The sequence below is a fragment of the Tiliqua scincoides genome, chromosome 1 (genome assembly GCF_035046505.1).
Source record: "Tiliqua scincoides isolate rTilSci1 chromosome 1, rTilSci1.hap2, whole genome shotgun sequence".
Taxonomy (NCBI): domain Eukaryota; kingdom Metazoa; phylum Chordata; class Lepidosauria; order Squamata; family Scincidae; genus Tiliqua; species Tiliqua scincoides.
Window position 1 is genome coordinate 102221278 of NC_089821.1, and position 21178 is coordinate 102242455.

At 40.9% G+C, this 21178-nt stretch overlaps 1 protein-coding gene across 2 annotated transcripts in view; it reads right to left on the reverse strand.

Moving 5' to 3' along the window:
* COBLL1 (cordon-bleu WH2 repeat protein like 1) overlaps positions 1-21178 on the reverse strand; it is a 110622-nt gene that overhangs the window by 52092 nt on the left and 37352 nt on the right. Inside the window, exon 2 of one of the 2 annotated variants that reach the window (XM_066612118.1) lies at positions 3643-3731. The exons of the other annotated variant lie outside the window; for it this stretch is intronic. Within the exon in view, the coding sequence (XP_066468215.1) occupies positions 3643-3731 (89 nt within the window). The remainder of the gene's footprint in view (positions 1-3642; positions 3732-21178) is intronic. 2 annotated transcript variants of the gene reach the window in all.

Genomic DNA, 21178 nt, shown 5'->3' on the forward strand with positions numbered 1-21178 from the left:
CAACTCCTCTCTGCCACCGAGGGTCAGCTCATCAGTATATCAGCGTGTCATCAGTTCTCAGGTACTTCCGGTTGTATATATGCTTTTAACCATGATAGTCAATGGGGCTTACTCCTGGGTTAGTGTGGATACGATTGCAGCCTTTGGGGAACTTTTTCTAAACAGATCAGTAACTGCTTGGGAGGGTTAGGAGGGTTCTTTTTATTTTAAATATGTTAAATAATTTTTTTAACTTACTGTAAATATTTAACTTACTTACCTGAGTTGATTTTGTCACATGAGGGGTTTTAAAATGTTTCATGCTCAATGATATCACTTCAAACAATGACATCACTTCCAGGTTAATGCCACCACCTGTGGCATCTAGTGGGTCCTGGCAAATTGTCATTCCAATCCAATCCAATAACCTTTATTGGCATACAAGATTGTCATTCTAAAAAATGGGTCCCACTGCTAAATAGTTTGAGAACCACTGTACTAACTTATTCTGTCTAAGCTTGATGCTTCTGTCCTTTTCTTGTGTCTTCCTACATCATATCGAAATCACCAGTATCTATTCTTCATTCCACAGTTCATCTCATTTTTCTTGACAGTAAATGCAGTATGATCATACAGTATGATCCTTGACAATTTTTCTTTAGACCGACTTCCTTTCTCTTACCACATCCAATTTAAAATTCTACTACTTAGTTTTAAATGCCTTTGTTCTATTGTTCCTTTCTTACCTTCTTTCCTAGTTTCCATTTATAGTTCTCCAAGAACACAACATTCTTCAAACACCAATCTCTTAACACAGACCAAGCATTTCACTTGCTCTTTCCGGCTTTCATCCATTTTCTTGAATAGCAACTTTATCTTTCAAATTTACTGCTCCCAGATATCCATAGAATCAGTCACACCCCCTCTTTAAGAAATGCCTTCCTTCCTTTTCCATACAATGCAGAGGCCTCACTAGGGAGGAGGCCAGCATGCAATCCCCATGATGGACCTCCTCCCATGCAGTGGATGGGACAATGCCCTGGACGGTGGGCATGGTGATGCACCATTGCCCCTCCCCCCGGGTTTGTTTGTTTGTTGCAATACCTTTTGATAGAATAGAAATACTACGAGGCAGTTTGTTTCATTGGATTCCGCATGAGATTTTGCTTCAAATGATATATAACATGATGATATTATTCCAAGAAAATACCAAGATTTCTAAAAATTTTGGCCAGCAGTGGTGTCACCGGGTGTCACCCCTTGTGCGTGTCACCCAGTGTAGCCTGCACCCCCTAGCATTGCCAATGCTTACATGTTCGTCAACTTATGAACTTGTGGGCAGAGACTTGTCATTGCTAATTGTATGCATGTATAGAATCTTGTTTCTTGGATACTGACAAAATATTAAACTCATAATCATCTTTCATACACAAAGTCCCCTACCTACACATACCATTTACATTCCAGGTGTCTTTATAGAAGTCAAAATGTATGGAAGTCAAAACAGCAGTCTCTTGCCAGCCCAGCACTACCAAAGGATACACTACATAAGAACATAAGAACAGCCCCACTGGATCAGGCCATAGGCCCATCTAGTCCAGCTTCCTGTATCTCACAGTGGCCCACCAAATGGGAGATACATTTGGGAGATACGTGTTAGTGCATCTTTTTTTCTCCTTATTATTCTTACTTTTAAAAAAATATATATTCATAAACCTAGGTGGGTCCTGACAGAATTTCATTTTTTTAAAAATCAATTCCCAAGCTAAAAAAAATTGGGAACCACTGCTGTACATTTTAGCTGTGCTCTTATTATACTGCTTGGATGCAATCCTGGCAAGCAAATAATTTTAAGTACTAGAAATAAATAAGGAGCTTCCAGGAAGCCCAATCACGAGCTGTCTGGGGCACCTAGGCTCAGTGGCACCCAGAAGGGCTGCCGCCAGATCCTGCACCTTCTGGGCTACCACAGGAGGTGCCTTGGGAGAAGGGACTTTCATCCCCTTCTCCCAGGTAAGGTAAGCAGCCCCGCAATGCAACCCCCAAAAGCAGCCCTGTAAGCAGCTCCCAAATGGTTGGCAGTAAGGTAAAGGCACTCGTGTGTGGCGCAGAGCCCTACATGAGTGCCTTGGATCCTGCGGAGCAGAGCTCCGCAAACCCACCTCCCCCCCCCCCCCGCCGGCCTTCCCACTCCCTGGAACACCTCCTCCCCGCACCCGCCTACTGTGCCACAGCTCGGCAGTCCAGGAGACCACAGAGCCACGGAAGCTGGGCAACCATCCCGCGCTAGCCCAGCACCAGCTGGCGCTGAGCTAGAACGGGCGGAAGCCCAGCGGTGAGGCTTGCAAACGTGCCGTATGACAGTGCTCGGTGGCACAGAGCTGTGCTGCTGAGCACAGAACTGGGCTCTGAATTGCAAGCCTGGTAACAATTTATGAAGGTTTCCCACATAATTACTTTTCCCTCCATGTTTGTGTTGAGTTTAATGCAAGTTTAGAGACTTACAAATGTGCATTTTTAAAAATCTGCACATAGCCATATAAAGGTGGGATCTTGGTATCCACTGATTTGGTGTGCACTGATTTGACTCGCCACCGATACTGAGATCTACCTTTAAATGCTTTGTAACAAGGAAAAAAGCACCAAAATTCAATTTCCTATCTTCACACTGTTAAATAACACAGGCCAACACACATTTTGCTTCCTTAAACGTTACACCAATTCCTGGGTATATTTGGAGTGCTGATTCCAAAAATGGTATCTGTTTTGCCCTATCACATCTAGTTTTGGAGACACGGCATAGCCTCTTTAGTGAATGGTTCAAGCCTACACCACGGCTTCCTCATGAGGAAGCTGCTTGAACCATGCACTAATGAGGCTATACTAGACCTCCAAAACTAGACGTGATAGGGCAAAATGGATGCCATTTTTGGAATCAGCACCCCAAATTCATATCAAACCACCATAAAGTTTGGGAAAAACGTCTGACCCTCAATTTTGTAGGCCTGTGTAATTATAATTTCATTCCATTTGCTTCCATTATTCACCCCATCTATTGGCTCAATGCAGTACAGCTTCTATACCAAAGCATTCTGGAACGACAGTGGAGGAACAAGTAACCAGGAAGTGGGTCTTTAAAGCTATTTTCCAACGATTTGATATCCACTGATTTTTTTTTTTTTTTTACCCATTTGGGGTTCCAGAACACAACCTCCATGGATACATGTTGCTGAATATTCAAGTGATCATAGGATCAGGAAAAAAGCAGGGGAGAACTGACAAGAGATGGCTAAAATGAAAGCAGGCTCAAAATGGGGTAAAGAAGTATGTTAAGGCATCTTTGTGTGCACTATCAAATTTTTTAAAATGATAAAGGAAAGTAACTAAAAAAATATTTGCTCAAATAACCAATTTTGTGAGGCTCCTTTTTTCTGTATTAAATTGGGAACAAACCATGATAGGAATTGAACGGAGACTACAAAATATGCATTACACACAAAGAAAATGGCTGTTGGAAACACTTTTTATTTCAGTAACGTAATGTAGCTCAGCTAGTACTCAAGATGGCACTTGTCAGATATTGGGAACAGTTTAACTCACATTATTTGCAAACAAGTTTGGTGCATGCTTTCTGGAAAAAAAATTCATTTCTGATAGCATTACCTAGTGTGGAACAGATTGGAGAAAGAAGCTGCTGCAGTCATCAGAGATGAAAAGTAGACTTTGGAAAAGAAATCCATGCCAAAGAGTGGCTAATCATGAGAAGAAGAAAAAAAGATAATCACTGCAAGGAAAGTGAACCAGTATGGAAGAACAGAGGCAGACACTTATCACAATTGTAATACATGAAGTGATGCCAATGTTACCATGGAGAAGTCCTGGCACTAGTTCCAGAAGTGCCTATAAATGCAAGAGTATTTGCATTGGTTTCGGTGTCCAGCATACATTACAGCAGAGACATGCAGGCTGCTTTCCTGTGGCTCCTTCATATAGTGTTGCTATATCATTTAAGGACCCAGATCCAGATAGGCAATAGCAAAGGTCCTTCATATCTAATAAATCATCCCAATCCTGACAGAGTGATAATTGCTGAGATGGATTCACAAGTTTGATCCTAGCCCTACAGCACTGGGCCTTTACAATAGTGCTGTGGGATGAAGCCACAGTAAACTGGCTTCTAAATCACTGCTGTAACTTATAAAAGGGTACCCTTAACAAAGGAGAAACTGACTGAGGTTTCATGCATGGTGCAGACAACTCCACAGACAGTTCCTTTTTAATGACTGCTTGAAGTGACTTCCTATGCTTTATGAACATGCTTCCAAACTCATTCACATGGGCAGATAATTCTGCATGCTGTTGCAAACCACTTCAATCAATGTGACTTGAGTTCCAAATTTTGAATTCCAAATTTTCTTGCATCAATAAATCAGGCAACCTGTTCACAACAAGAAGGAAGTCATAATGGGAAAAGGGGAAAAGTTGACAGATGTGCAAGTTGCAAGAAAATATATATGTAAATGCTAAGTTTTCCAACTGTTCATCACAGTACCAACAAAACTCTTTTCCAACAAGTCTGCCTTCAGATCCAGCTTAGTAGGAAAAATCCAAGTTTGTACTGCAGCTTAGAGTTTATTGCTTAGTCATTTTCAAGAACAGACTGTGATGATAATCCAATTACTATCATGCCTGTCTCCACTTTCTGCAGGCGGATAACCCTGTACAAAGTTTGTCCAGTTGGCCACTGTGTAGAAAATTGCAAAACGAAAAAAGGATATTTACCAAGTCAATTTAACCCTTGTTGCTGCTATTTCGCTTGCAAAAAGCTTGAGCTACAACAAAGGGAACCCTATGAGCTACTTAATGGAAAACACTTAAAATACAAGGAGGGCACTTTGCCCCGTTGGCACAGCACTAATTAAAATGTATGAAACTAATCTATCCTCAGTTTAAATTAAATCAGGAATTTCAACAACATAAGGACAGGACAGTGAATGCTCTTTAAATGCAATTTGGAATTCTGTTCTTTTTTCAGACACCAGTAATGTAGGAACCCAATGGAACAGAATGCCCAATTCTGTTGTAAAACTATTGCTCACGTACTGTTAAAAATTCTAGCAACCCTTCCCTTGCCTCATCAGCCTGCTCTGGGGGATATTACTAAACAGGCTAGCAATCTATGAACAGGAGCAGAGTAGAAATTGCACTAAGTATCTCTACATGCTGGAAAACAAAGAAAGGAGGCAAATGTCATTTCTCATCCAGTGAAGAAGCTATGAACTTTCTTGCATGACTAGTGAACACAATCCAGCCCTGACTCCTCTGTAATGAGAGCAAGGAGATTTGTGATAGAGTGTGGCTCTCTGACAGGAGACAGATTCCAGAGTACAGTTGAATATGCAGACCTTAAGTGACCTTTGCTGCTCAACAGAAGGCAATATCCCACCCACCACTGGCAAAGAGAGAGATATACTTCTTCCACTAACAATGATTGGAAAAGAAAAATAGATGCATCTTGTGATACATGTGCTATTTTCTCTCTCCATGGGAGCCCCCTGGGTTTTGGGCACCCCTGTCCTAGAGCCTTCTTCAACATGCTAGTTTATAAATATTATGAATTTTTTTTGTATGGAAGAATATTCAGTCATGCAAGCCTTCACTGGCAGTCTTGAAGTGGTAAAGCCCAGACACAGGTTTCCAACTAGGCTGTTCTCCAAATGTTGTTGGAGCATCTGATAGTAGATTAGAAATGAAATTCTCAAAGGTTATTTCTCAACTCTTAGCAGCAAGGAGTTGATCTATGTACCACCCAGGATTAACTCGCATTGCCCAATCAAGAAAAATGTAACAAACAAATTGCACTGTTGAGATGCCATGTTTGTTCTATGATGTTGTAATGTTATTATCAGTAAGGACATACTCTAAGAGCTACCCATTTAATTGGCATATGTTCTAGCTGTACCCGATTGCTGCTATGCATTGCATTGCAATGCACTGGGTTAAAAGGTTTGCGTCCATTCATTGACAAAGCCAGAAGTTTCCTGAATAAAGAAAAAGTTATTTAAAATAAGGAGTGTCTTATTTAAAATGCCTCCAGAAATAATAAAAACCCTGAGATTGACTACAGTCATGCCAATATATATGTAAAACCTTTCACTAATGAATTTTTATTTATAAAATTAAAGCTAAGCCAAGACATTCAACACATTTCAAATACAAAACTTCCCCTGAACAAGTCACCCATTTTACTGTCTGAAAGACTAGAGAAAATACAGGAAGTATGGTTAAAAAAAAACTTTATAGAAAAAGAACCTGATTGACAATATGCCAAGAAAGATAAATATATGATAGCCAAAGGGTGGGGAGATAGACACAAACAGTCAATGCACGTCTACTCAGAAGTATGTTCCCCTGCATTCAGTGGACCTATTCTCAGGTAAACATGCACATTCATGCCACAAAGCCATATAAAACTCAGGTGTTTTTTTTTTTTTGTTTCGAGAACATGGACATTGTGTAAAACCTTCTACAATATTTGACATTTAACATTTTTCTTCTTACAGTTTGGAAAATTAGGAACTGAAGTATGTCGAAACTAAACAGTCAATTATGCCCCCCCCACCCAGATACACATGCCTTTTTTCTGCCACTAGCTACAGACTCTATACAAGCCAATTTAACTAGTCTTACCTCAGATATTTTTTGAACGTAGGTAGTTCACCAACAGCACATCTAATGGCTCTAAAGTCTGTTCCAAGCATAGAATACAAAGATCACTTCTACTCTTCTGTTAATACACGGGGAGGGTGGGAGGAAGAGAACAGTTCAAAGTCCTATTTCAACAAACCTCTAAAAGCTGTTTTCAAGTTGTAGCTGCCCATATCCCAGGTGTTCTTTGCTGCTACACTTGAGGGTCAGCCCATATAAATATCCACTACAGAAACTCAATCGTCTCCCAATTTTTATGTATCTTCCATGTGGAGATAAAAATGGATATTTCCCCTTTACTAGCAAGCAAAGTGTAGAAGCTGTCAGCATTTATTCCCTGCCTCTGGCTAAGCACTACTATACCACTCCCACTGTTGTAATAAGGCAGACAAAAAAAATGGTTCGGTCTGACAAATTAAGTGTCAACACCCTCAAAGACAGCTGAGAGCTATGCAGGTGTAAAAACTCTATTCCCATCAGATGAAAGATTCTTCCAGATATTTCTAAAATTTGTCTCAAGGCAAGAAGGCGGTTCCAATTATGCTAGATATTAACATGTTTACAAGTAAGATCCCACCGCAATTTTTGGCTTACTATGCTGTTAACATTACCCTATTGCATGTCATAAAAAATTCTGCCAAGTCAGACATAGTTATTAATTACAGTCACTGATTTCCAAACACCACACCAAAATGGTAAATATACCCTCCAAGTAATACAGAATATTTTAGAGGGGAAAACAAAGTTGACTTGAAAGTGAATATTTATTTACAAAGATCTAAGTCATGAGCAGCCCAATTCTAACCCGCAGTGGAACAGGTTGGCCAGCTAGCCTGCCTCATATTCAGCACGGTGTTGGGGTTGGCTGTGGCTCAGCTTGGGGCGAGGGGAACTGATTCCCTTTACCCCAGTAACACAGAAGCAGTCCCAATGGGGCTACTCAGATCAACTCCTTACGGCACTTTTTCAACACTTCTGGGCCACCTCAAGAGACCTGTGCCAGCCCAAGGGTAACTGAGGATTCACTCTCTCTATTAGGATACTCAAAAAAGTTTAAGCAACCCCTTCCTTGTACCAATTCATCACAGGGAAAGGAGGGCCCCGCAGGCACTGATGGGCTTTCAGATCTGTGACTTGGGACAAATATGTATGCAAGAAAAATGGTACAAAAAATGCACAAAAGCTTTCTGGGTACTTAACCATGCAATCCAACGCCATATGCGTTACTGGGGACAACACAAAGCCAACTGCTTTACCATTTTTGACCATTTTTTAAAATACAGACACACATTCTAATGAATTAGTTTGGTAAGTTCTTAATTATCCAAAGCTTCAGTGAAGTATTTATACCTAAATTAAATAGGAAAATAACCACATTTGCGGTTCAGGACATGACTAATTACAGAACAAAATTAGCAGCTTCAGTTTACTTCATTTTTTGACCCTGTTTTTGTTTGACTTTTTGAGAAGGGAGTGGTTTGAAACATATACTGGGCACCAGTGATCCTTAGGGAAATACACTGACATTGAAACAAAGACCCATGCATGATACAAAAGCAGTCTAATTGTATAGAACTCTACACCCAGGTTATTTTAAGAATCAGTCTTTGTTAAAATGGTTGAAACTTGGGTGTTTCTTTGGCAAAGTCATTTTCTGGTATTATAGTGAGCTTCCTGATATATTATGACAGGAGTTCACAATGTTTTTGAAATTACCATGCAGTTGAAATTCCATAAATCTGAACATCTACATTTAGATAGAAAAAAGTCACACGTTACTAAAACCTCAGTTTAATCCATCATTAATTTATATTTTTGTTTTGTATCACATCTGTTTGTTAAAGGTGTACTTTCTCTATTCCTGTGGATACAAAACAGCATTAATAGAAAAGTCACATAAGCAATGTGAAAATTAAGGGTTATAAGTAGTGAAACTTTTTCGCAAACCTTCAACCTGAAATCATGTTAAGCATCAACATGTTAATTCAGTCACAATTGCTATTTCTCACTGTTTGCTCATTATGGATACAGAGAATTGAACACAAATACCATGGTCCTGTGGTGTGTTTGTCTGTTGCTCTTTTGCTTGTAAATATTTTTAGGGGCACAAAATGGGGTGAAACTGCAGCAAGGGTTAGACGGGCTTTGGTAGTTTGCCCCATCTTGGGTTCCAGACCTGATTATAGCGCCTCCCAGACTGCACTACTTTTATTTGAAAAAGACTTGTATTAGGTGTACGGACGACATAAGCAGAATCAGAAATGCAGTGCCTCTCCTTCCAGTTTTTCCCTATCTGGTAAGTCTTTCATGCAGTAACCCCCCCCCCACCACCACCAACACACACACACACACACACACACACACACACACACACACACACACACACACACACACACTCATCTTAACATGTAGCTTGGCCCTTAGATTCTCAAAACTATTCAGCTTTATAAGAAAAATTCCAGGCTGCAGTAAGACACACACTTACATGAGAGCAACCACTCCTGAGTAAACATGCGTAAGATTATACTGCTAATCTTCCAAGTGTCCTAAATGTCTTTTTCATTCAACAGTAAGCATAACAGAATATTCACTAGGGTTGTTTACTTTTCAGTATATAATTTAAAAACAATCACAAACAAGAGATCAAGCAAGCGTCAACAAGATCTTTCAAAAACTTAAATCCTTTTAAATCTAAAATGAGCTAGTCTCCAACACATGATAATTGATATGTGTGTCTAATTCCCAATGATGAATCATGGACTATAACCATGTCTGAAAAGTTTACAGCAGGATCTTTAAATATCTAAAATCCATAAAGAATGACTAAGATATTATGTTTCAAGTAGACCTTCAAAACATTACATGATAGATAACACAAAAGGTAGTCACTAGTTTGGAAAACGATTTTCTTTTGTCATGTAAACAGAAACCTTAAGTATTGTTACAAGACAGCATTACACCATAACAAAGCACAGATCAAACAGAGGCAGTCGTTATTTCTGCTGACAAGGAGCTATACAAAGTCTGCAATGTCACCATACCTCTCCAGCAACTAGCATATAGAGGGACATAAATCTGTCTTTATTACCAATATGAGGACGATGTTACAATAATGCTCTGTATAATAGGTCTTAATGTATAGTAAATTTTTAACCAATTGGATCCTAGTGCATCAAAATTTTCAGCTTACCCCAAGGTCGATTCATGTTGCTGCCTCTTCACCACTACAGATTAAACCATGGAGATATTCTACCAGAAGCATACATATAAACTGGTTATACATCTTAGTCCTTCCATTGCAGCTTCTCAGTTGCTGGTCCAACTAATGACATCATTAAGCTTTCCTATTTATAGTCCCACTGCCTAACTAAACAACCTAGATAGCAAATTTACTGATTTGCATTGTCGTTAATCTGCTTCTACTAATTCAAGAAAGTGCATTAAGCTGCTTTAAGAACTTTGGGTAGAAGAAAACAAAAAACACCCTGATGTGTTATCCTTAAAAGTCTAACACAAGGAATTCAGTGGAAGTAATTGGTAATGAAAACCTTTATTCCCTGTACCCTCTTATCTTTCAAGATAACAACATGCAAGTTACCATTGAAATCAGTGATTCCCAACCTGGGGTATGTGTAACCCAGAGATACTTGCCAGAACTTTGAGGGGTACTTGAAAAAACAAAATTGAATAATGGTGGGAAAAGACAGATCTGTATTAGAATGTCTTGTGGGGCTAAGAAGGCCGGAAGGAAGGCACCTAACTGGCTGCAAAAGGCCCACCAATTGCTCGTTTCCCTCGTGAAACCGGAAGTTGCGCAAAATATGCAATTTCTCTCAGTGTGAATTCCGCAGAGGCAGCAAGAGAACGCATGCTACCTCTGGGAAGCTCAGATGACCCTCTGGTGGGGAGTGGAGCATCACCTTCCCTGACAAGGGACCGGATTGCATCAAGTTCCCCTTAACGATGGGGATTGCTGTCCCAAATCCTGTCATTAGGCGACACACAACTATACTTGGTACCCAGCAGGTGCTGGAAGAGGTATTAATTGAGAGCTATTGCCAGAGAGCTTAACTGGAAGCACAGAGTGCTCCAGTGTTGGCAAAACCCAGTGTGGCTTGACTCAAGTCAAATCACCAAGTCACTGCCCCCCACGACTCCACTAAAACAAAAAATCATAACAGGAGCACTTTCCGAATCACTGAGTCACCCTTTAGTGACTCGAATGGACTTGAGTCAAGTCGTTCCCCCCTTTAAAAAGTGGAAAAAACGGGGCTGCTGTCAGGCTCTGTGTGTGTGTAGGAGCTCTCTTTGAACACTCCCCTGCAATCCCTGCCCACCTGTAAAGAGGACATGATGGGTGGGAGGGAGAGCAAGAGAGCTGGGACAGAAGCAGCGAGAGGGAAGAGGGTCACAAGGGGCAGCTGGGAGGCTTAACAGGACAATCCGATCCTTGCAGCTCTACTTAGAAGTAGTCCCTCTGCAGATGCACATTAAATGAGGGTCCACCTCACAAGTAACAGAGCCATGCATGCACAGCACGATTGTTCCCCTGCCTCCTCTCTCTCCCTGGGTTGAGTCACCCCCTTGAAAAAGTGAGGGTGTGAGAAAATGGGGCTGCTGCCAGGTGTGTGTGGGTGTCTCGGAGTTCTTTATTCACTCCCCTGGTGCCCTCTTCCATCTGTAACAGGGTGGGAGGGACTGAGTGAGAGCTGGGACAGAAGTGGCAAGAGGGAGGGGGGTCACAAGCAGTAGCTGGGAGACTTACCAGGATGACCCAACCCTTGGCAGCCCTATTCACAAGTAGTCCCAGTGCAACCATTCATTCAGTGAGGATTGCTCCTCTTCCTCCCCTCCCTCAGCCAATGGAAATATGCCCGTCCTCTGTCCAATGATCATTCTTTCCTTCCTATCAGAGATGGGAAAAGAGCCCAGTCCCGCCTCCTGGCAGCTTTCTTGCCTCCCGGCTGGAACCCCCTACTGCTTGCATCGGAATGCTTGCCCCAAGAGGTTTACCACACAGCAAAAACAGTGAGCAGGCATCCCAAGACACAGGCAAACTTGAATCACCATGCATGGGGATGAGTGCCGAGTCAGGGGGGCCTGACTTGAGTCTTTTCCAGATTCTTCCGCATGTGTGACTCACAGGTCACCAAGTCAGCAAAAATCATGTGTTTTCATGAGTCTGAGTCACTGACTCAACTTCCCAACATTGGAGTGCCCCCAAAAATGTGATTATAGAATTCCAAAAATTGCTTTGTGGAAGAGATGCATTTAAGTCATATGTTTATCCTAGGGAATGAATTCGAGAAAGGCTGTAACTAAGGAGCATCATTCATGCCTTCACATGTACAATATTAAATTCTGGACATTTCCAGTTAAAAGGCTATCAGTAGTAGGTTGGAAAAGACTAGCTGAACTATATAACTCAGTTTGTTCACAGGGTCACTAAAATTCCATCTGTTTTAATAGAACTTAAACCAACTCATATTTGCTGGTTGAGTACATAAGACTGTACAGTACTGCCTCAGTTTCACTGGAGGCAGAAGTTCTTCATTTGGAAAAATACCCTTGCAAAATGTGCATCCATGGCAAAAACCAAGATGGTATAGGTCTATAAGTGGAATGTAATGCACCATGTGGTGCAGTGAATGTATGTATCAATTCTTACAGAGTTGGAAGTTTGAGCCAAAGAGGAGTCTAAAGAGGACATTAGCTTGATGGACAGAAAGGAAGGGCAATGTTGTTACGAACTCATGGAGCAAAATGCTGGATAGCAATAGTGGGAGTAGAAGACAAAGGAGACCAAAAGCAGAGAGCTTACACAGATCATGCAAGACAGGAAACTGGGAGGAAGACAGAGTCAGGTACTTAGACAGAAGAGCCTTAAATTAGGGAGAAGTGAGACTGAGAAAGTAACACAAAGCCAAATACAGGGAATTAAGAAACGGAAGACCCAATTACAGCAGAAAGAAAGAAAAATAATTTTGGCAGAGATACTTAAGTTTGACTCAAGGGAGCAGAAAGAAAGGCCAACAAAGGGGAACATGTAGTAGCCTAGATGCCAGAGCACAATGGACTAAGCACAGGAAGGAAAAATTAAAGCAGGTTCAACAAGGATGGCTACCAGACCACTTCAAAGGGGGAGGGAGTATACATTGTATGACAGAAAGCACAAGGCACACTTCTCTCAAAGGCAGCAGAAGGTCAAAATCAAAGCAAAGGGCAACATTTGCTTTGGCTCTCCCACAACTGTACAATACAGTCACACAGGAAGTGGTCCAGCCAGCACCAATGTTTCATTAGTGCTCACTAAACTAGAGGTAGAACAATTATGGATTTCCATGTGATTATTACATTCAGCAGAAGCTTCAATTTCAAGAGGTTTTGATTATATACTTTAACCATGAATACTATAAACAAAAGCTGAGCAAGGAACATACAAACTTGTGGAACTCGTGCTATGCCTTCCAACATTGCTCTCAGAAGTCATAAAACGTGTCTGGGGTAAAACAGGAAATTGGGTTTTACCTGTGAATTCTCATTGGTCCCAGGGTGGCTCAGTCTTTGCTTGTGGGACCACTGGAGAATGGGGAAATTTTGCTTATCTGTGAATTCCACTTCTCAGTGGTTCCATGGTGGCTCAGTTTTCCTGACCAGATTGAATCAAGGTTAGCACACTGGGATGGGTCATGGGAGAACCCACTGTGTGGCCATGTGGGTAGGCAGTAAAAGTTCTCAGGGTTTCCTACTTAGGTAGGCTGTATACAGTTACTTAGGTACTACCTACTTGGGTACCGGTAGGTTGTATATAGTTTTCCTAGTTGAACTTGTTGCTGCTGCTACACAGAGGGTCTCTACATGCTTGGAACTGGGGAGCAAGGGCGAGCCCCTCCTTTTGGATCATATGACTCTGCCTGATGCCAAGAGGAAGAGCTTCCCAGAGGCAAAGACTAAGCCATCCTGGAACCCCTAGGGAATGTGATAATTACTTATTAGCGCCTTTCATAAAAACCTGGAAAGGAGCCAGCTCCTTGTGGAATGGAAGATTTTATGAAGTGTAAGTTCCCTTCAATGATTTAGCAGACAGGCTGTTTAGACATTCAGCCCAAATATATTTCTGACCACTTTGCTAAAACAGTATCAAAAACAGCAGGAAGTCTGGATTTCATTCTTCACACTTTTACAAAGGCAGTGGCCATGACATACAGTATTTCACTTTCAAAATCTATAAAGGGTATTAATTTAAAACTTGGCCTAAACTAGTGATCGTTTCGGGGCACAGGACTCTTCAGTGCATACACACTGAGCAGCCTCATCTATAAGGACTTCTCCTGTCAGTTCAGTGTAACCTCTATGTGCAAATAAAATAAGGCACATGCATATATAAAGCTGTCTCACGATACTGAAATAAACTGGACTAGGAATCGGGAGAGAGAACTGCATTAATAAATGTATACAGTGCAGCATGTATGGAACTGTGGCTCAGGCTATCAGAATGCAGCATGAGACTACTTTTTGGATGTTCACTCTCTCTACTGATTACATGATTTTAACACTCTGGGTTCATTTGCATTTATGAGTGCTCCTGCCTGCCATAACTGCAGATTTGTATTGGTTTATGCCGCTTGCTAAGCTAGAATAAGAAAATTGTTATATTACTCATTTTTCTGCTACTTAGACCTGCCAACTAGACAAAGAGGTTCCTGTTTGTTGATGGCAGGGATGGGAAAACCCAGCGTGGCTTGACTCAAGTCGAGTTGCCGAGTCACCCAAAAATCACACATTTTCGCAACTCGAATTTGAGTCACCTGACTCAAGTTCCCAACACTGGTTGATGGGGGTGCCAAGAGTAACATTTCAAAAAAACCAAGATTTTCTTGCACACCTTGGGGGTCCCTCTCAATAGCTGGGGCCCACTGCTAGCCTCTCCCTGGGACCACTTTTCACACATGGGAAAATATGCAATTTTATATTTGCACAGATAAGAGCAAGAGTAATGACATTTTTTAGTTTGGGATTTCCTAGTTCATGATTCCTAGTTGATTTCCTAGTTCATGTAGTTCATGATTAGCTAGAATGATTAAGAGCTTTAGGAAATGCTCAATCCAACATTCTTTAATTACATAATTAGTCTATTCACTTTTCTGGTAATACTCTGAAAATGCTATAATACAAATCCACTGTTATAAAAAGAAAGTAAATTCCTTTATGTCCCCTCAGTTGTTTGTACATTCCAAGGAAAACAAATAGGTAGGAAAACAAAACTACTAAACTCATGGAGCAGAATACAGAAAGTGCTGCAGATTCTAATGAAGGCAGCTGATTGATTATGTAGGTTTTAGAGATATCAACTCATTCTAAAAACTATCTTTGAATAGTTATTTGCCGCAGTGACTAAGGACAATGATAATACTATCACAAGCATTTTCTAATAATAATACTGATTCTTGGTATATACAGAAAATGTCTAATTAAAAACAGAGCTAATCCTAAACTGCGGTAAACAAGATAAACAAAAGATCAAAACCAGATTACCAAGCTTATAAAGTATCAAAGAAAGTTTTAACTATATGTAGCAAATAGTGACTTCTAATTAAATAGCTGCTAATCATAAAGGATCAATATCAATAGCATCTGAAAAATCTGTACATGAGGCAACAGATCCCACAAAAAAATTCTAGCATTGTTAATTTAGCCATGAATGCAAAATCCCTCATTTTCTTAACAGTTCCCTTGGAGATGGTATAAACAAACAACCTCTAATATTTTGTGTAGACAAGTATGTCAACTGGCAAACGTACTACACTGATTCTTCAAGCAACAGTTCTTCAGCAATTTTCCCATTTCAAGTGTTTGACTCAAGCTCAGAGGTCAACGTGAAATGGATTGTAATTAATTGTTAGGCAAAACTTTCTTCATACTACATGGTTTGTGCAATAAGCACGTGAAGGAGGGGCCCAGGATTGTACACGCTGGCCTCAACCTCATCTTTTATGCAGGAGTGGAACTCCTGAACAAAGCATGTGTACACTCACACAGGCTTGGGTCACATAATCTGTAACCTGATGTTTTGCAGGTTAGAGATCAAGCAGACAGAGCCTATGTGCACAGTTCAGAAATTGCAATAAATGCATACAGCCTATTCTCCCCCAATGTATTTATCATACATAATAAGCCATGTGAACAGGGCTTTTGAAGACCATGCAGTTTTCCTCTGTTCAGTTCAAAATTTACCAAAAGAAAATTTTAAAAGGAGAACATTCCTACACATTCCTGTGATTAACAAGGCAGGTAATAGCTCCTGGGTCAATCTGTTAGAGTTTGAATGCCCAGAACAGAGAGGAGGAAAAAATGTTCTGCAGTATATCCAAGTGGTATAACTTAAAACTCAGTGCAAAACAGCAGTGATCTTTCACTCCCTTTTCAAAAATCCACCAACACTCCCAACCTACTCATTCTTAGCATTCCATTGGAGAAAACTGTCAAGTTGCGAAAGACGGCGAACACATGGGTGCTCAATCATGGCAGAACAGGCTTTTTAACTTATGGAATGCTACGAAAGCAAAGGAAAAATGTATACAACTACCTGATGATTTCTAATCTCAGCGTATTAAATGCTTCTATCCTAACAGGCAGAGCTACTCATCTGGAGACATGTCAGAAAGCAGAAAGGTTGGCATATTCATCTTATGTACAACACTTGCATGAATTCATGCAAATTCTCCTCTTCAAAAGACAGAAAAAACCAACAGTTTAAATAGTCTGGGCAACTCTACCTGCCATTTCACATATTCCGTTTATACTCCTGAGCAAGCCTGAAACAGGAGAATGAAGCTGCTGTTCCCTCACAGTTGCTGCACATCTCTCATACTGTGCTTTTAGTTCTTAAAGAGATAGCGCATATTTGTTGGCTTTAAGGGAGTTTCAACTATACAAGGGGACCCTCATTACCCACCAGAGTTCCATTCCTGGAACCCTCGTGGATACTGAATTCGAAGCCAAATCACACGGATTTTGGACACCACTGAGCTCCAACTGCAACCACAGCCTTGCGCAAATCATGTCTGGAGCCATTCTGAGGCCTCCACAGCACAGCTCCGGTCGCCTCTATAGGCTTCAGGTTGGGCCAAATGTGGCTCAACAGGGGTCCAGAGGACTCATGTTCAGCCAAATCCGCAGACTCAAAATCTACAAATAAGTAGGCTCAACCTGTATACAATTTTGGCTTTATGTGCCAACCTCAGAACTTAAGCTATCACTTAAAATGTGGGCCAACTGTATACAACAATTTATAAAATTTTTCCGCAATCCACACAAGGTTGGTGGTGTCATTCTCAATTGAAGTGTAAATAACTGATGCTTTAATTTCTATTAATGTGCTAAACTGCAGTGTAGGTAAATTGGCAGAGTATGCCCGACTCTATCCCCTCAATGACAGAATAAGGAGGTAGAATAGGCATCACAATACATCACAATGAATGTTCCTCTCCTCATTCCAGTACACATCCCTATCCCTGTCCATTCAAACTAACTTCTATTTCTGCCTACTCATATAATTTCTGGGTGGAGCAACCTACCTCTGGGATACTACTTTTCCTGTGGAAGACAGGGCAGCTGAACAAGCAATGAAGGGCAAATACGGTAATATCAGCATTTCATTTGCTGTTGGGCTAGAGTCAGACATTAATAAAAAACAAACATGACAGTGAGTCTTCAGTCTGAGTCACGGAGTTGCTAACACAATATTTTTCCAGATACTAAAAATTAAACTCAAGTCACAAGTAGAAACAGAACCTAGCTTTTCTACAGTGCAGTCCTATATACATCTACTTAGAAATAAGCCATGTTGTGCAATGGAACTTACTCCCTAGTAATTGATTATAGCAGTGCTTCTCAAACTGTGGGTTGGGACTCACTAGGTGGATTGTGAGCCAACTGCAGGTGGGTTCCCATTCATTTCAATATTTTATTTTTAATATAGTAGATATCGTATGTGACTGCATTTGGGGAAATGTGACAAAGCTATACTTTTAACAGGTTACTATGTATATGCTTTTAACAATGATAGACAATGGGACTTACTCCTGGGCAAGTGTGGGCAGGATTATAGCTTAGGGTGGTTAAAATGTTTCCATCTTGATTATGTCACTTCCTTTCATGACCTCACTTCCGGTGGGTCCTGACACATTCTAATTTTTAAAAGCGGGTCCCGGTGCTAAAAGTTTGAGAACCACTGGATTATAGGATTGCTGTCCTAGAAACCTTGGTAAAGTCACTTTAGTAGTTCTTATAGAAGCAGAAAGGAACATACTATTACACTGAGCTGATGACATCTGTCAGCGAAAGATGATTTTCAAACTGGACAAACTCCTTTTTTCTTTGCCCCATTATTTGACTTGTATATGGGTAAGTTATACAAGTTTGCCCTTGGTATCCATGGGGGATCCATTCTCTGACCCCCTACGGACATTGAAACCTGTGGATAATTGAATGTGTGGGTGGAGGCCACCAGAGGACCTCCAGATGTAACCAGAATTGACTTCTGTTTTGTCTGGAGGTGTTCTGAGGCATGCAGAGGTCTCATGAAGCCTCTGTGCACCTCAGAAGGCCTCTCAAGTGCAACTGGAAGGCACTTCTGGTCACACTTGGTAAGACCCCTCCAGTCAGAGGTCGAGACCCATGGTAAATCAAATCTGTGGGTTCCTGTAGTTGGATTCTTTCATCTAGTTTGGTCCTCATACTCATGATACACATCTAATGTGTTTAACACATCTATTAAAAAGCCAGCATTTAGAAAGCTAGCTCCAATTCCTTACTCCCAGCCAGTATCTCCCAGCCAGTATCTCAGCCAGTCTCCCAGCCAGTATCTCAGATACTCACTATTGTATTTGGTAAAACAGAATGTTTCCCTTAGATCCAAAGGAACACTATTATTACTCCCATTTACACTTCAAGTCTGTCTTTAGTTAAAAGCATAGTGTTGGCTACACATAGTGGAAGCTGCTTTAAAGCAAACTTAATGTTTGACGAGATAATCTGTTTTAATTTTGTCTCTTTGCCTCTCCCACTCCATGTACGTTTAAATGAATGGTAGAAAGGTTGCCAAATATGTGGTGGCCATGGAGCTGATCACAAGGCTGGACTGATCACATGACCCTAGTGCAGGGGTGCCCAAACCCCGGCCCTGGGGCCACATGCGGCCCTTGAGGTCTTTCAATGCGGCCCTCAGGGAGCCCCCAGTTTCCAATGAGCCTCTGGCCCTTCAGAGATTTGTTGGAGCCTGCACTGGCCCAATGCAACTGCTCTCAGTGTGAGGGTGACTGTTTGACCTCTTGCATGAGCTGTGGGATGAGGGCTTCCTGCACTGCTTGCTGTTTCATGTCTGTGTTGCAGTAGCGGCAGCAAAGGAAAGGCCAGCCTTGCTTTGTGCAAGGCCTTTTATAGGCCTTGAGCTATTACAAGCATTCATTCATGTAAGTTCATCTTTAATATATTCATTTATGTAAAAATATGTAAGTTTATTCAAATTTTAAATGTAAATTAATTCTTTTTTTCCCCGGCCCCCGACACAGTGTCAGAGAGATGATGTGGCCCTCCTGCCAAAAACTTTGGACACCCCTGCCCGAGTGACACACTGTGGAGGCTTCAATACCTGGAAACTATAATTCATACTCTGAATCAACCAGGGTTGATAAAAATAGATGATTTTTTGAAATTTTATAAAACTACACTTTTTTCCTCATCAGCTATAGTTAAGTTTTTCTTTATTAAATATCATGATTTAAAATGAAATCTGAAATTAATGCAATCATATAATCCATTAACACTGAACCTTTAGCCCTATTATGGTTTTACAAAAAGCTGTTTTTCTTATTAAAAAGATAACTACAGGAAAATTTAACTAGTAATCAAACAGCACAATAATTCATGCACTTATATTATGGTTTGAATCTGGGAACCAGGAACTAGTAAGTTATCAAGAGCATCATCCACCTTATGACCCAAATGATTTTTTTTGCTCCACTTTTGTACCTAGTAATTACCTGATCTCTGCAGTTGGCTCAGGCTCAGTATTCTAACAGAGGTCCAGCCTTGTTACACACGGATTTGACTCAACACAAATGGCCCCTGCAAATGAGAAGGAATGTGCTGACCCCTAAAGAAGGGAAAAATGCACCCTTTAAAATCAGTTTTATCTGTGATTAAAGCAGTTAAAAAACTGCTTTTTACTGTTGCAGAGAGACAGTCATACAAGTGATTACCTAAGTATCCACTGTTTTTTCTATCTCAAAGCTGATGTGAAGGGCCCTTTAAATTAAAGGAAAACAGTTCTTTAATAATGCCAGAGAGGCAGCAGTGTGCAATAATGCAGAGAGGGCTGAATCAATCCTTCTCACTGCAGGCTTCAACCCTCCCTCCCCCTGAGCACATGAAAGAAGGCTAAATGGCAGCAATTATCACCTTCTCCATTATTTCCCCCTTGCTGGGGCTCCTAGTGAAGGGAGGGATTGCTTCCTCCTAGTGAAGCCTAAGCTCCTGGAGAGAGACTGATGGCCTCTGTGTGCATTACAAAGGTCAGCAAGGCTGTTTTGAAATCACCAGTGCAAAGAAACTTTGTTTTTTAAATTGATATGCTCTAGTGCGTTTTTTGCCATCCACATAAGTTCTGGGAATGGAACCGTCGAGAATAATGAGACTCAACCTGTAATGAGTTATTATGATGCTCCCTTTCAGTCTAAGAAAATGGACATTTTCATACCACCGCACGAAGAACACAGTTCTACCCGGTAATTATGTTTCTGTGGGGAGGGTTGGTATTTGAGAAAGGACAACGGGCAGACTGTCAGGTAGACACCTGAGAGAAAATAAGCACCTTCTAGCATAGATTCCATTCAGCATCCATTTCTAAAAAGCTGTGATGACTAAAGGTAAAGAGGCTTTATCTGGGAATATGTTGAAGAAATCCGCTCTCTGAATAAAAAGTGAAAAAATGTGTAACTGTTACAACAGCACAACAAAGAGTTGTAAGGCCTGGTTATCAGAATGAAATAACATTAAATGAACATTTGTTTATGATGATAGTAAGCAATTAGCATGCACTTTTATTTAGGAAGAACATTAACAAATGAAAAATGTTGATTTAAATCAGTCTTGTTTTTGGTGATTTAAAGCATATTGAAAATGCCGTGATTTAATTCAAATGACCCTGGAACTAACCCAATGTATCAGGTTTTCAATAAATGTTCAGTATGTGACAGCAGCATAGGCAATGGGTGTTGCAAAAGTGAAGAAGTGTTTTTTGACACCCAGGGAGTAAGTGACACCAGCAGAAAGGCAGGAGTGCTAGGTAAGTATTTTGCTGGACAGCAGGGGGAGGGTGTTCTGGAGTTGGAGAAAGGGTGCTTTGGGGTGGAAGAGGCAGGGAGGGGCAGATAAGGCCTGGGAGGGGGCAGGGATGGCAGAGCAGAAATTACTAGAAAATGACAAGATG